The 11,841-nt window shown below is 46.1% G+C and overlaps 1 protein-coding gene, 1 long non-coding RNA gene and 1 other non-coding gene across 3 annotated transcripts in view; 1 reads left to right on the top strand and 2 right to left on the bottom strand.

Annotated features, from left to right (window-relative positions):
* TXLNB (taxilin beta) overlaps positions 1–11,841 on the top strand; it is a 39,964-nt gene continuing 28,123 nt past the window's right edge. The window contains exons 1-3 of the mRNA XM_058307559.2: positions 1–143; positions 2,377–2,799; positions 8,492–8,583. Coding sequence (XP_058163542.1) covers positions 2,391–2,799; positions 8,492–8,583 — 501 coding nt within the window. The 5' untranslated portion in view covers positions 1–143; positions 2,377–2,390. The remainder of the gene's footprint in view (positions 144–2,376; positions 2,800–8,491; positions 8,584–11,841) is intronic.
* LOC131280470 (uncharacterized) lies at positions 339–1,107 on the bottom strand. Its single transcript, XR_009188082.2, has 2 exons — positions 638–1,107; positions 339–503 (listed from the first exon to the last, which is right to left on the bottom strand). It is a non-coding gene; the product is annotated as an uncharacterized lncRNA (long non-coding RNA).
* Positions 11,291–11,423, bottom strand: LOC111764483 (small nucleolar RNA SNORA1). The gene has a single exon (XR_002797075.2). It is a non-coding gene; the product is annotated as a small nucleolar RNA SNORA1 (small nucleolar RNA).

Here is an 11,841-nt window from a genome sequence, read left to right as displayed (position 1 = left end):
GTGTGTGTGTGTGTGTGCCCTCCGCCTCGCTTCCCCGGGGCGCCCCGCGGGCCACCTGCCTCCTGCCCTCCCTGCTGCTCTGACTTGCTCTGTGTGCCTCTCCCCTCTCCTCCTTCCTCTTTCTGCTAGCCACCTGCCTGCCGGTGAGTATGACACCCAGCCCCGAGCCCCTGGGTGTCGTTTGCCGAGCTTGAAGCTTGCCACTTTGAGACTGAAGCGCGCTGTGAAAGAACTTGCCCTTGTTTTATTTACCAGTGAGATGGGGTGCTCAGGAAGGCGGGTGCAGGACCTGCTGGGGCCTCCGGTGCAAGTGAAATAAAAAATAAAGACAACTGAGGTCAGAGAAGATACAATTTAGAAGTATTTCTTGCTGTAAACTTGGGACAGAAGGGGACAGTCCAAAAGTGGCAGAGCTCCTTTGGCTTGGCTGTTTCCCTCTTGTTGGCTCATCTTGAGGCTCCCTTCAGGAATGGAGTTGTCCTGTGGTCGAGTGACTTGTTATTCTGTTTTAAAGTGAATGCAGAACAGGAGTTGGAAGGACACCCATGGAATTAAGTATAAAAACCGTTGCCAATTGCGGCATCTGAAGAACACGGAGCAAACAGAACGCGAATAGAGGACTTGGGCTTGGACTAACCGCACTAACAACTCTGGGCAGTCAGCTGTAGATGAAATGCTTTGAAGTTGGGTTTACTTTCAATTTTATCTCATCCTCAAACAGCTTCCCTCAGCCTTTAAACCTCCATATGACTTTAAACCCGTAAATGTTCAGTGTTTTCAAGTTGCTTTCAAGAAGTATCCCCTTCCCTTGATTTTCAAGGATGAAGTGCTAAATACCGTGACTCCTTTTAGAAGAGCTTAAAATAGCTTCTGGCCGGTGGCAGGTGCCCTGTGTCTTTGCTTGAGTTTGGGGCAGGGGTGGGGGAAGTTAAATATAGCTGAGGGCCCAGGCTGCAGCCATCAGCCGGGGGACGTGGACGTCCAAAGACTGCGAGGCTCCGTGGAACTGCGTGAGGTCACAGCCACGAGGGGCCACTCTAAAGACCAGCGAGGGGCACGAAGCCGCGGGTCGCGCCCCTGGGCGGAAGGCTGGCCAGTGCGGTGGGGGAAAGGAGGAAGCACGTCCGTGCAGCTTCCTGGGTCCCGTGGCAGGTGCCCCACGGTGGCGATGCCCATCTGGGGGTGTCCTTGAGCCTCACCCCTCCTGCGCCACGGTGGGGAGGGGCGTGGTGCTTCTGCCTGGTGCCTCCTCTTCCCACCACCTCCTCGGGAGCAAACCCCGTGCACAGGGAGGCTCCAGCCCGCCTGTATGCTGTGAGCCAGCGGGTCAGCTGAAGCCTGGTTCACAGGTGGAACGCTCCTTCATCTCTCTCTCGAAGCTCCACCCCTTCAAACCCTAGCCTAGATCTACTGCAGCCCCCAGAGCCGCAGAGCCGGAACCCCGGCGGCTTCACCCAGCGCCCAGAGGGGAGCTGGACCGCTTCCCTAGTTCACCCTCCCCGTTCAGTAGCCACGGTTATTTCTTGAAAAGAAACAGGTCATGCCACTGCTTGGGCCAGAGAAGAGAAAGTTGTGAACATTTTCCTGAAAGAAAGTTGGTTTTTAATCGGAACAAAGGGGTACTGTGCAAATCCAAGGAATTATGATATGAGCATCGCCATGTGTTCATGCTCGCGGGTTGTTTATTTATACCCTCGCGGGCTCTGCTGCTTCCAAAAATGATGCTAGTTTGAATCTCAGAAAAAGCGTTCTGCTGCATGATAATTACATGTTACTCATCTGGGAAAAAGAAAATGCCAGAAAAGCAAGAAAGTATCTCCTGCATCCAGGATAATTCGGCATTTACATCAAAGTATGCACATTAATCGACTCTTGAGTTATGGATTAGAATAGAGTTTAGGGGCATCATTGCTATGGATCATTTTAGGGGGCTCCCTGGCTCTTGTATGAACTGTTTCTACTTTGAAAGAACACACCATTTTAAAATTAAATATTTAAATGTGTACAACCATGTACTTCCAAAGACTCAATCTATGTAGAATTATATATGAGAACAATAACCATGAATTGGCTATTCTAAACAAAATGACATATAGGGCCATCACTCACAAACAGTAGCATGAATTACCCTTTCACAGCAATAATAGGGGGCACTAACTGGAAGTTAAAGACCCAAATCAAAAAAATGCCGGCAGGATGACTTGATTTGGGAAACCGGCTTCCGTCCGCTCCTCCCTGACTAACTGTAGGATCAACGGCTTATGAAAGGACAGTCTGCATTAGAGGCAGCGGCTAATCGGCATCTGTTTGGGGTTCCCCTCAACTCTTGCACACAGCTGCGCTAACAACATGCAACCTACCTGTGCTTACCCCTAGGTGCCTCTCCCGGTATGGAGACCGCTCAGCCTGGGCAGCCCTCAGCAGGCCCACCCGCGGAGGGAGGGGACTGTTCCTCCTCACCCCCCACCCAGAATGGCCTGGAGAAGCAAGAATCCTCCTCCCCGCTCCAAGCACCCGAGAAAGGTGGGCAGCCCGACCAGGCCACTCAAGACATCTCCGAAGAGCTGAACCGACAGCTGGAGGACATCCTAAGCACGTACGGGTCTGCTGCGGGCACGGCGGGCCAGGAGGCGCCCGGCAAGGCCACGGAGAGCGCCGAGTCCCCCGACCACGAGGACGGGGACGAGGCCATGGAGGAGACAGAGAGGGAGCCCGCCGCTCCTGGAGAGCCCACCGCAGCCAAAGAGCCTGTCAGCAGTAAAGAGCAAAAACTGGAAAAGAAAACCCTGAAAGGTTTAGGCAAGTAGTTTGTTCTACTCTATGGCTTCTCTGTCTGGATTTGTCCTGAAACGGGGCGCTTCCTCCAACCCTTACCACAAACCACGTTCGGATGGCTATGTCTCTCATTGGGTGACCCTAACAGTCTCCTTTGGGGGTTCCCTGCATCTCCTCTTGCCACACCTGCCCCAGCCCCGCCACCTCCCTAGAGGCCGAGTGAAATTTCCGTTGCTCTTCGGACAAAGACCAAAATCCTGAACATGGCCTTGTAAGGCCCTCCCTGGTCTCTCTCCTTTATCTCCCCTCACTCTGCCCCACATCTCCCCCTCCTTAACACCCCACCTCCCCCGCCCCTCCCCCCACCGCTACTGCCCAAGAGCTCGTCATTCTGATCTGCTTTTTCAGTTCCTGCAACATACACACCCCATCCCTCATCGGGGCTGTGCACATTCTATTTTCTTTACCTCAGAATCTCTACCTATTCCTTACCCCACCTCCAATTCAGTCCTTTGGGCACTTAACACATACAAATGATATTTTCTTAGCCCAATGGTAGTTGAAGTCTTTTTATTTTGTGTTTCATTTTCCATGCATCTTTCCTTTATAGCACTTTTTAGCATTTGAAGCTATACATTTATTGTTTGTGATTACTTGGTTAATTGGTATCTTCCCCACGAGCTCTTCTGTCTCAAAGGCAGGGGACTGAATGCGTATTTGGACTTCATTGCATGCCTAATGCTGGGACAGTGGATGGAAATACTAGGAATTCAGTAAACATTTGGTATAAGAATGAATGAAAGAGAAAATTGTTTAAAGAGACGCTAGCCAGTGGAATCTGGATTTAAACAAAATATAAATGTAAGGATGGTTTTTAGCTACAAAAGGATTGTCCAAGAGAGCATTGAACAGTATGTTCCGCTATTATATAATATAGTTTTCATTTAACACAACTCCTCCAAAATGTGTCGATTTAGAGTGTCAACCATTGCAGAAAATGTACATTGTACTCTTGTTAATTCATTGGTTCAGCAAATATTTATAAATGACTAGTCTTTGTGAGGCACTGTATTCAGTTTCCAGAGAAAAAGAACTCATGGCCCTTTGGTTAAGGAGCTCTAGGCCCAGAGAGACAGACAGACATGTGAACTGATCATTACATTGGGTAAGTACTGGAACACGCACAGGAAAATTGTTAGGAGAGCACAGGGGAATTAGCAACACCGACAGTGACAATGAAAGGATGAGAGAGCTACTTTCTTAGCTATGAGTGAAAGCGCATACGAAAGGCTCCCTGCCTGTCAACCCCAGTGAATTCAGGGATATGCTTGTGACACACACCACGTCCTATGTGCTATCCTCCTTGACATGCCAAGTTAAAGTTAGTGCTGCCTTCTTCAGTTGTCCACTGACTTTCCCGAGCAATAAGTTCTCTACAAACTTGCCTCCCATGCTGGCTGGAGAAACTGTCATGGCCTTCTTCATTTTTGGAAGATAGGGTGATAGAGTGGAAAAGATGGTCATCATTGGAGGCAGAACTGGGTTCAAACCCCAGTAAAAGGTGATCTGTAAACCCGAAGGATTTAAACACCATCTTCGGACATCACTAGGATGCTGGCACTCATTGCCATCAATGCTTTCCAGAGGGGCTGCATGACACACACTCAATGGCCGTGGGCAGAGCATACTTAGCCCACCTGGCTTAAAGGTTCAAATAACCCAGACGATACCTTTAAAACATCTACCAGGTTCCAAAGTCCAAGGCTGAGATCATGCTCATGTTCTGGAACTTTGGGGAAGAGAATAAAGTTGCTCTGTTTTAACAAACTATTTCCCCTTCTCTACCCAAAATCTTAGAAATGTCCCTTTGCATTAGTGACTGTTAAAGTTTCCACAAGACTGTACACAAAATCTCATCCCAGAGGGGAATGATTTCAAGTGTTCCTAACCAGAAATATTCTTTTGCTGTATCGCTCTAAACCTACTTTGTACATAGGAATTTGTGTGTTTTCTGTTGAGGGGATGGGTAGGAAAAAAGTAGGGTAAAGTTAAAGCTGGCCAAATTTGGTTGCTACTTCTCTTCCATGAGTTATATAGTAATTTATATTAGCTTACGATTAAAAATAATCAGAATAATGTTATCTGGTGGATGAAAAACTCCCACCTCTCTAATTTTACCACTACCTACAGGTGATCAAATTTCAATTCAATGTGCCTGACCAGAACCATGGTTCATGAACTGGAGTGGCCTGGTGGGCCTCCTATGGGCTGCTGGCCCTCTCGTGCCATCCCCTGAGTGCCATTAGCCTATCCCCGAAATGCTGGGCTATTTCAGCTATTAGGAGCCAAAACACCATTTGTAGTCCAATCTAAACATGCAAACACCAGTTTAAGCATCGTTGGCGATGGAATCCTGGCCTCCACAAAGGCACATTCAGGCCCCAAGCCCTCTTCCTATGGGTGTGAGCCCATTTGAAATAGCCTCTTTGAAGAAGTATTTGTTAAGGTGTATGCAAACCGAGTCCCATATGGCTGAAGTCCTTATAAGAAATGGAGTTTGGACCCAGAAGGAGAAGGCAAGGGAGGCACAAGCAGCTAGGGTCAACAGAACCCAGAGGAGGAAGACGATGCTGCCCCGCGTATTGCCTTGTTAGAGAAAAGCCAAGGAAGCGCGAAGGTGGCCATCCAGCCAGAAAATCCTACCTGGTGGAAGCAAGCTGTCTTCTGAAACTGTGGCCCGATAGATTCCCATTCTGAAGTCGACCCATTGTAGGGTATTTGTTTTAGCAGCTAGGAAGCTAAAACAAGCTTTGTTCCAGTTTCCTGCCAGTGGCTCTAGCAAGCTTCTTGGCTGTTAGTGAATTAAATGGCACTGCACTATTGTCTACTAGTGGTCTTCAGATTCAGCTGTGCATTAGATGCAAATGAAGAATTTGTCTAAAATGCCATCCCCTGAGCCACACACACATAGATTCAGCCCAGGAGGTCTGGAGGGGAACCAGGGCTTCATGGGTAACTCTGACACAGATTGTAGAACTGACGATTCTGACACTTCAGAAAATGCTTCCTCCATCCTCTAGGAAAATTAAAGTGCAGGCTGTGGGCTTTTTTAGAACCTATTTGCACCTTTTATAGAATTTTAGAAAGCCATTCAGCTCTTACCTGAAGATATATCCTTAGACTTCGCTTATGCACATGATGACAGTGAGTCTTTGTTTATTGAATGTTTATTGGAACGTAGTCACTGGTATTTTGAGATGCTGAACTTTTCTGACTCTCTAACCCCAAATTTTCCAAAGTGTGTACTTTGGGTCCTTTGAGATTTCAAAGTTAAACAGTTTCTTTTCTGCCAGAATTCTCTGACCTTTTATATACACAATGAAAATCTCTAAAAGTGGTGGTTATAGTTGATAGAATTTCCTAAACTTATTGGACCACAAGACCCTTGAAGACCACTTTGAATATCTGGGAAAGGTCTCTATAACTCGGGATTTGTTTTCTCTTCAGGGGCTGCATGTCCCCCCACAGTCAGCTCAGCACACACTGGAGCAGCTGGGGAGCCTTTTAAAGCCTCTTTAGCCAGGCATGTCATTCTGTCTTGGCACCGGAACTAAAAGAAACAAAAACAAGTTCCCATTAGACAGCACCATGACACCATGACACGTCCTGTAAACAGCAGACGCTCCCCCAGGCCTCCCCTCCCCCTGCCGGCTCAGAAGGGTTTCATTCATTGCTTCTTTGTCAACATTCAGTGGGCCACCCAAGCAGCACATGGCAATAAGCACCAATCAGTGGTAAAATGTAATGTACCTCTTGATATTTAGATGGCTTACTGTGTGAGTAGGTAACCCATCAGAGAAGATGAGGCTTACCTTTAGGTCCACTTGTCTTGTGAGAATGGTCAGAAAGATGGCAAGGGACAGACGTGAGGTCACTTGGGCTGTGAGACAGGAGGAATCCAGAAGCCATGGGCTTCTCGGTGGAGGAGCGCTGACCCTGGCTCAGCTCATGGACTTTGTCTTTCTAGTGACAAGCGAGCTTCAGCTCTACTTTCAGAGAGGCCCCCTGGTTAGGGCCCGTGCTCTTCCTTGGAGCGGTCCCTTTCGCAGATGGTGGGTGCCTCCACCTTCACTGGACTCCTCGGGCCACTCTGAGAGGGTGCTAGCCTGTCGCTTGAACATAAATGCTAAATGCTATGGAGGCAATGGCAGAAGGCCAGAAAGAGCAACATGGAGACTGGAAGGTCAGAGTCAACTCGGAGCGGGGCCAGGACTCAGGCCCGGCCGTGGTCGGGGAGGAGGTGTGGAGAGGCAGGTGCCTCCTTGGCGAGCTGGAAGAGCTGCAATTAGGACCACTCCTCCCTCCAACCCACAGCCCACTGGATGCGTGGAGGCAAGGGTTCCAGGCACCCCAGAAAATCCCAAATGGGCAGTGTAAGAAGACAAAAGGAAGAGCAATGGGGAAAGAGAAGAAGGAGCCTGAGGCTCACCATAAAGTAATCATGAACAGGCATGTTTATCAATGTGGGGACAGTGGCCATGGGAGTTGCTGGAGGCAGGGAGAGGGAAAAAGAGCTGTGATGTGGGGGCATTTTCGGGACTTGGAGTTGTCCTGAATGATATCGCAGGGACAGATGCAGGACACTATATATCCTGCTATAGCCTACTGAGTGAACTGGAAGAGAGTGCGAACTGCAATGTAAACTACAGTCCATGCCGTGTAGCAATGCTCCAAAATGTACTCATCAAATGCAATGAATGTGCCACACTAATGAGGGAAGTTGTCGATGTGGGAGGAGTGGGAGGGGCAGTGGGGAGAGGGGTATATGGGAACCTCTTGTATTTTTTAATATAACATTTTGTGTGATCTATGTATCTTCAAAAAAAAAAAAAAAAGATAATAAAAAAATGAGAAAAAAATAAAAATAAAAATATGACCTGAACTCCCATTAGGGACAGGAAACAAAATTGCCACCAGAGGTGAAGGCTGGGAGGGAGAGGGGAAGGCATGGGACAGAGGGGCCTCTGAGCCCGGCTCGACTTCCCTCCTAGCCTTCCCTGCTTCGCAGGAAATCTGGTCAGGGTGATTCCCAGATTGGGTGGGAACGGGTGGGCTCCTGCACAGCAATGAGAAAATGTGCTCCCTAAAGAAGAGCAGGAGAGGTACTAGAAGGAAAACCAGAGAAACCCAGAGGGCAGCTAATCTGGCCGTGTGTCTGCTTTGGGTGGGAGCAGAGCAACAGCCAAAGCAGCTGGGGTGCTTCACGACAGGCCATTTCAGTCGAGTCAGGAATTCTGATGGATGGTTTTACTTATTTTTTTATTAATGGAAGTGGGAACATGGGTGATTTGTGATTTACTAAATTCACTGTTTTTGGGGGGATGAATTCTGTCCAAGGGTAAACCTGGGGAAGGATGAACAAAAAGGGATTCTTGGATTAAAAATGAGGAAAACTTCTGTCCTAGTGGATGTTTGTTGACTCTGCTGTGAAGCTGCCACTTTTCCATCCATTTTCACACGCGTCTCAGCTCCCCCTCCCGTACGCTGTAAGGGACGCATCATCCCGTCCCACAGGAAGGAAAGCAGGAGGCCTGAGGCCCCGCGAGGCGGAGCGGGCCGCGGCGGGAGAGGTAGAAAGTGGTCCAGCCGAGATTCCAGCCCAAACCCGGCAGCAGGCTCCACGCTTGTTTTTGAAAATGTCTTCATTTTTTTTAAGGCAAAGAAGCCAACTTGCTCATGCAGAATCTGAACAAGTTGCACACGCCTGAAGAGAAGTTTGATTTTCTATTCAAGAAGTACGCTGAATTGGTAAGACCCTTGATTGGCTCTTTTTGTAGGAAAGATGCATGGTGTGGCGCCAGCCGGGAAAAGTTAGTGTGTCATGCACCTCACGCCACCTAAGGCTCATTGCCTCAAAGAAGCCAAATCTAGAATCCATGAAAGTAGAAGAATTTTTTTTAATGGAAAAGAAAAAGACAGCTGAGAGAAGGAAAAAGAGGATAGAGTTGGAGTTTACCCCACCTTCAATTCAGTGTAAAATTGGGACAAGGGAAAAAGAGGTATATAGATGACTAAAAAGCATGACTATCCCAAAGTTCTTCTAGCTTTAGAATAAAACAGAAATACACTGGACATCAGGAGAACCACATCTTCCAGCTTGCATTCCTTTCTGGTGCCCAGGGTTTTTGAGGGGTGCCCTCGGGGAGGCGAAAGCCTGGCTCAACCCCATTCCCAGTCTGTGGCACGTGCTCCTCAGGTCTGGGAAGCATCCAGTTGGTTGCTTGACGGAGCCTCTTTACGCTCCATTCTTCTCCTTCCCTCTTTCAACGGCAAAGCGTTGGTGGTGAGCGGGTGTGGACCAGGGGAGCGGGGAAGCCACTCGCCCATTATGGATTACCCCGGAGCGGGATTTCTCCTCACTGGCGCTGTTGTGGAGCACCGTGGAGAAGAGGGAGGGTTGGTGAGGCCAGGCCCTCCTGCTTCCAGCCTTGATTTGTTTTTGGAGGGCGTCCACCCTGATGAGCCGCAGGTGCCTGGCTGCACCTTGTCCTTGTTGATGGGTACAGTTTGATAGGCGACCAGTCTTGTTTTTCATTCTGACTTCAGGCTTAGAATTCCTCTTATTGCCTCCTTCCCTCCCTCCCATCCTTTCTTCTCGCTGCTGCATCTTCCTAAGATGAATTATCATACAACAGACTCAGAGAAATTCTAAAGCCATGAGTGGCTATTTGTTTAATTCTCCCACAGTATTTGTAAATCATTTTTAAATTACACAAACCACATTCTGATGATCATGCTGAATACATGAACCAAACAAAAACACCTCTAATACCTCCAGTTGAATCACAAATTCTGACCATGTTCCTTTCCCTTTCAGCTACACATGCAGAGATGATGTTTATTATAATCGCCATGATAGAGTACATGTAATTTGGTATCTGGATTTTTTGGGCTCACCTGACAGGCATTTTCCCATGTAATTTACAGTCTTCATTATTATGCTGTATAACAGCTATGTCATATTCCATTACGTGGCAATATCCACTAGTTCTTTTAGTTTGGGACACAAATTCCTTGCACTATTTGCCTTCCCAAATATTGCTCCACTGAATAATGACAAATTAGATTTGTTACTTTTTTTTTTTACTTTAGGAAAAGGTTCCAAAAATAGTATTACTGTATCCAGTAGTTAGAATGCTTTTTCATTTTTAAACTTTATGACCAGATTGCGTTCTAAAAGAGTGGGCAAAATTTCCAAATATTAGTATATCGGTTTTATTGCAACTTGTTGTAGCATTGGCTATTATCCATCTATTAATGATTTCAACTCCATAAAATGTTAGGTGTCCAAAATATTCTTCCCAAAATTTGCCCTCACTCTCCCCTATCCACCCTTCTTCTTTTCAATATTTTCCACATTGTTTCCCCATGGCCACTTTCATTTACCTACTCACACCAAGGCCATTTGCATTTAGTTTCTAGTCCCTTGTTCTGTGCTTGGCTGGACGAGGCAGCTTTCTGGACCAGCACAGGGGATCTTTGAAGGAGCAGCAGACCTGCAGCAACACATTGGAGAAGAACTGCTTCTCCAGTCTGCCCAAGGAGTTCTCCATGGACCAAAGCTCTTTGCTCTAGTTGCAGAGAAGCCCCTTACCTGCTCATCCTCCTACCCAAGCAGTCACCAGCACAGAGGTTATTTCTAGAGACCTCACTCAACTCAAGCCTTACATATAGTACTGACATTTGTATTACTTCATATAATAAATTTTTAAATGCAAAAGATCATTCTAGAAAAAAATGAATAGGGAAAAACTGGCCAAAAAATAGTTCTTCAGAAAGGAAAATTTATAGTATTCCAACTCCTTACTTAGGGACTAAAACCTATTTCCCTGCTCACTGATTTTCATATTGATATAGAGACTACACACACACAAACACAAAAATAAAGAACACATTAATAGAGAAAATGTCAGAAATACAAGTGTTACTGTAGAAAATACCATCAAACTCAAAGCTTGTGACTCACATTGCCACTCTTTGCACTCATCCTTTTAGAATCTGAGTCCTGATGTATTAGCCACCATTTTATTCATTAATGAATAAGGATAAGTTCATTAATAAATAAGGGTACCTCTTAGTATTAATATTAATAAATTTGGAAATGGTCTAAAATTTTCTTTGCAAATTTCCTCAAATTTTTATATTTTTAACTTTATTTTTAAGGAAGTTTCAGATTACAGAAAAGTTACATAAAAATACAGGGGATTCCCATATATCCCACCCCTCCTCTTTCACATTGTTCCCTATCAAAACCACTTTCATTACAATTTGTACAATTGGTGAACAAAAATTTCCTTAATTTCAATGGAGGAACATGACTAATGCTATTTTTTTTTCTAGAAAGAGTACATCTGTATGTGGGCAAATGATCTAAAATATATTAGCCTTTAATCTGTTTATAATATTGCAAATTCTTGTTACATCCATTTCTTAACTCATGACCTTAGGGGGGAAAAAATGTTGCAGGTCTCATTCTCACCACTGCAATAAATTTACTGTGATGGAAGCATAACCAGGGTCTCAGTTTAGCAACATTATCAGTTCTGGACACCACGATCAACTGTGCCATTCTCGTATGGAATGAGGCTACTAATGCTATTTTAATTTGTTAAATGGCATTAATTTTACTTCTTTTTACTTAATAGAAAGAGAAAGAGCAAGAACAAGAGACATTGCAGGTAAAATTCCAACACGTCTGTTGCAGCCATGCCGAAGAACGCTTCATGAAACCCAAAGCTGCCTTTGCCTGGGCGCTGGCTCGGCTGCAGGGTGTTCGCTCTCACTAAGAAACCCCATATGCGTTCACATGAGGCTAAAGTATTTGAACAACCTGGTGGCACACTAAAAAATAACTGACTGAAAGTTAAGGGGTTTTATTTTAGAGAAAAGCAAGATTTAGCCCTAGCTAAAATTTAAGTTTATATGATCTTTCAGCAAAACAAACACATTCAACAGTCAGGAGCAAGCACGAAAGAATTCTTCCCGTCAGGGCACACTGCAGGGCTC

This window comes from Dasypus novemcinctus, chromosome 11, assembly GCF_030445035.2.
Source record: "Dasypus novemcinctus isolate mDasNov1 chromosome 11, mDasNov1.1.hap2, whole genome shotgun sequence".
NCBI lineage: Eukaryota > Metazoa > Chordata > Mammalia > Cingulata > Dasypodidae > Dasypus > Dasypus novemcinctus.
This window is presented reverse-complemented; position numbering and strand designations above follow the sequence as displayed.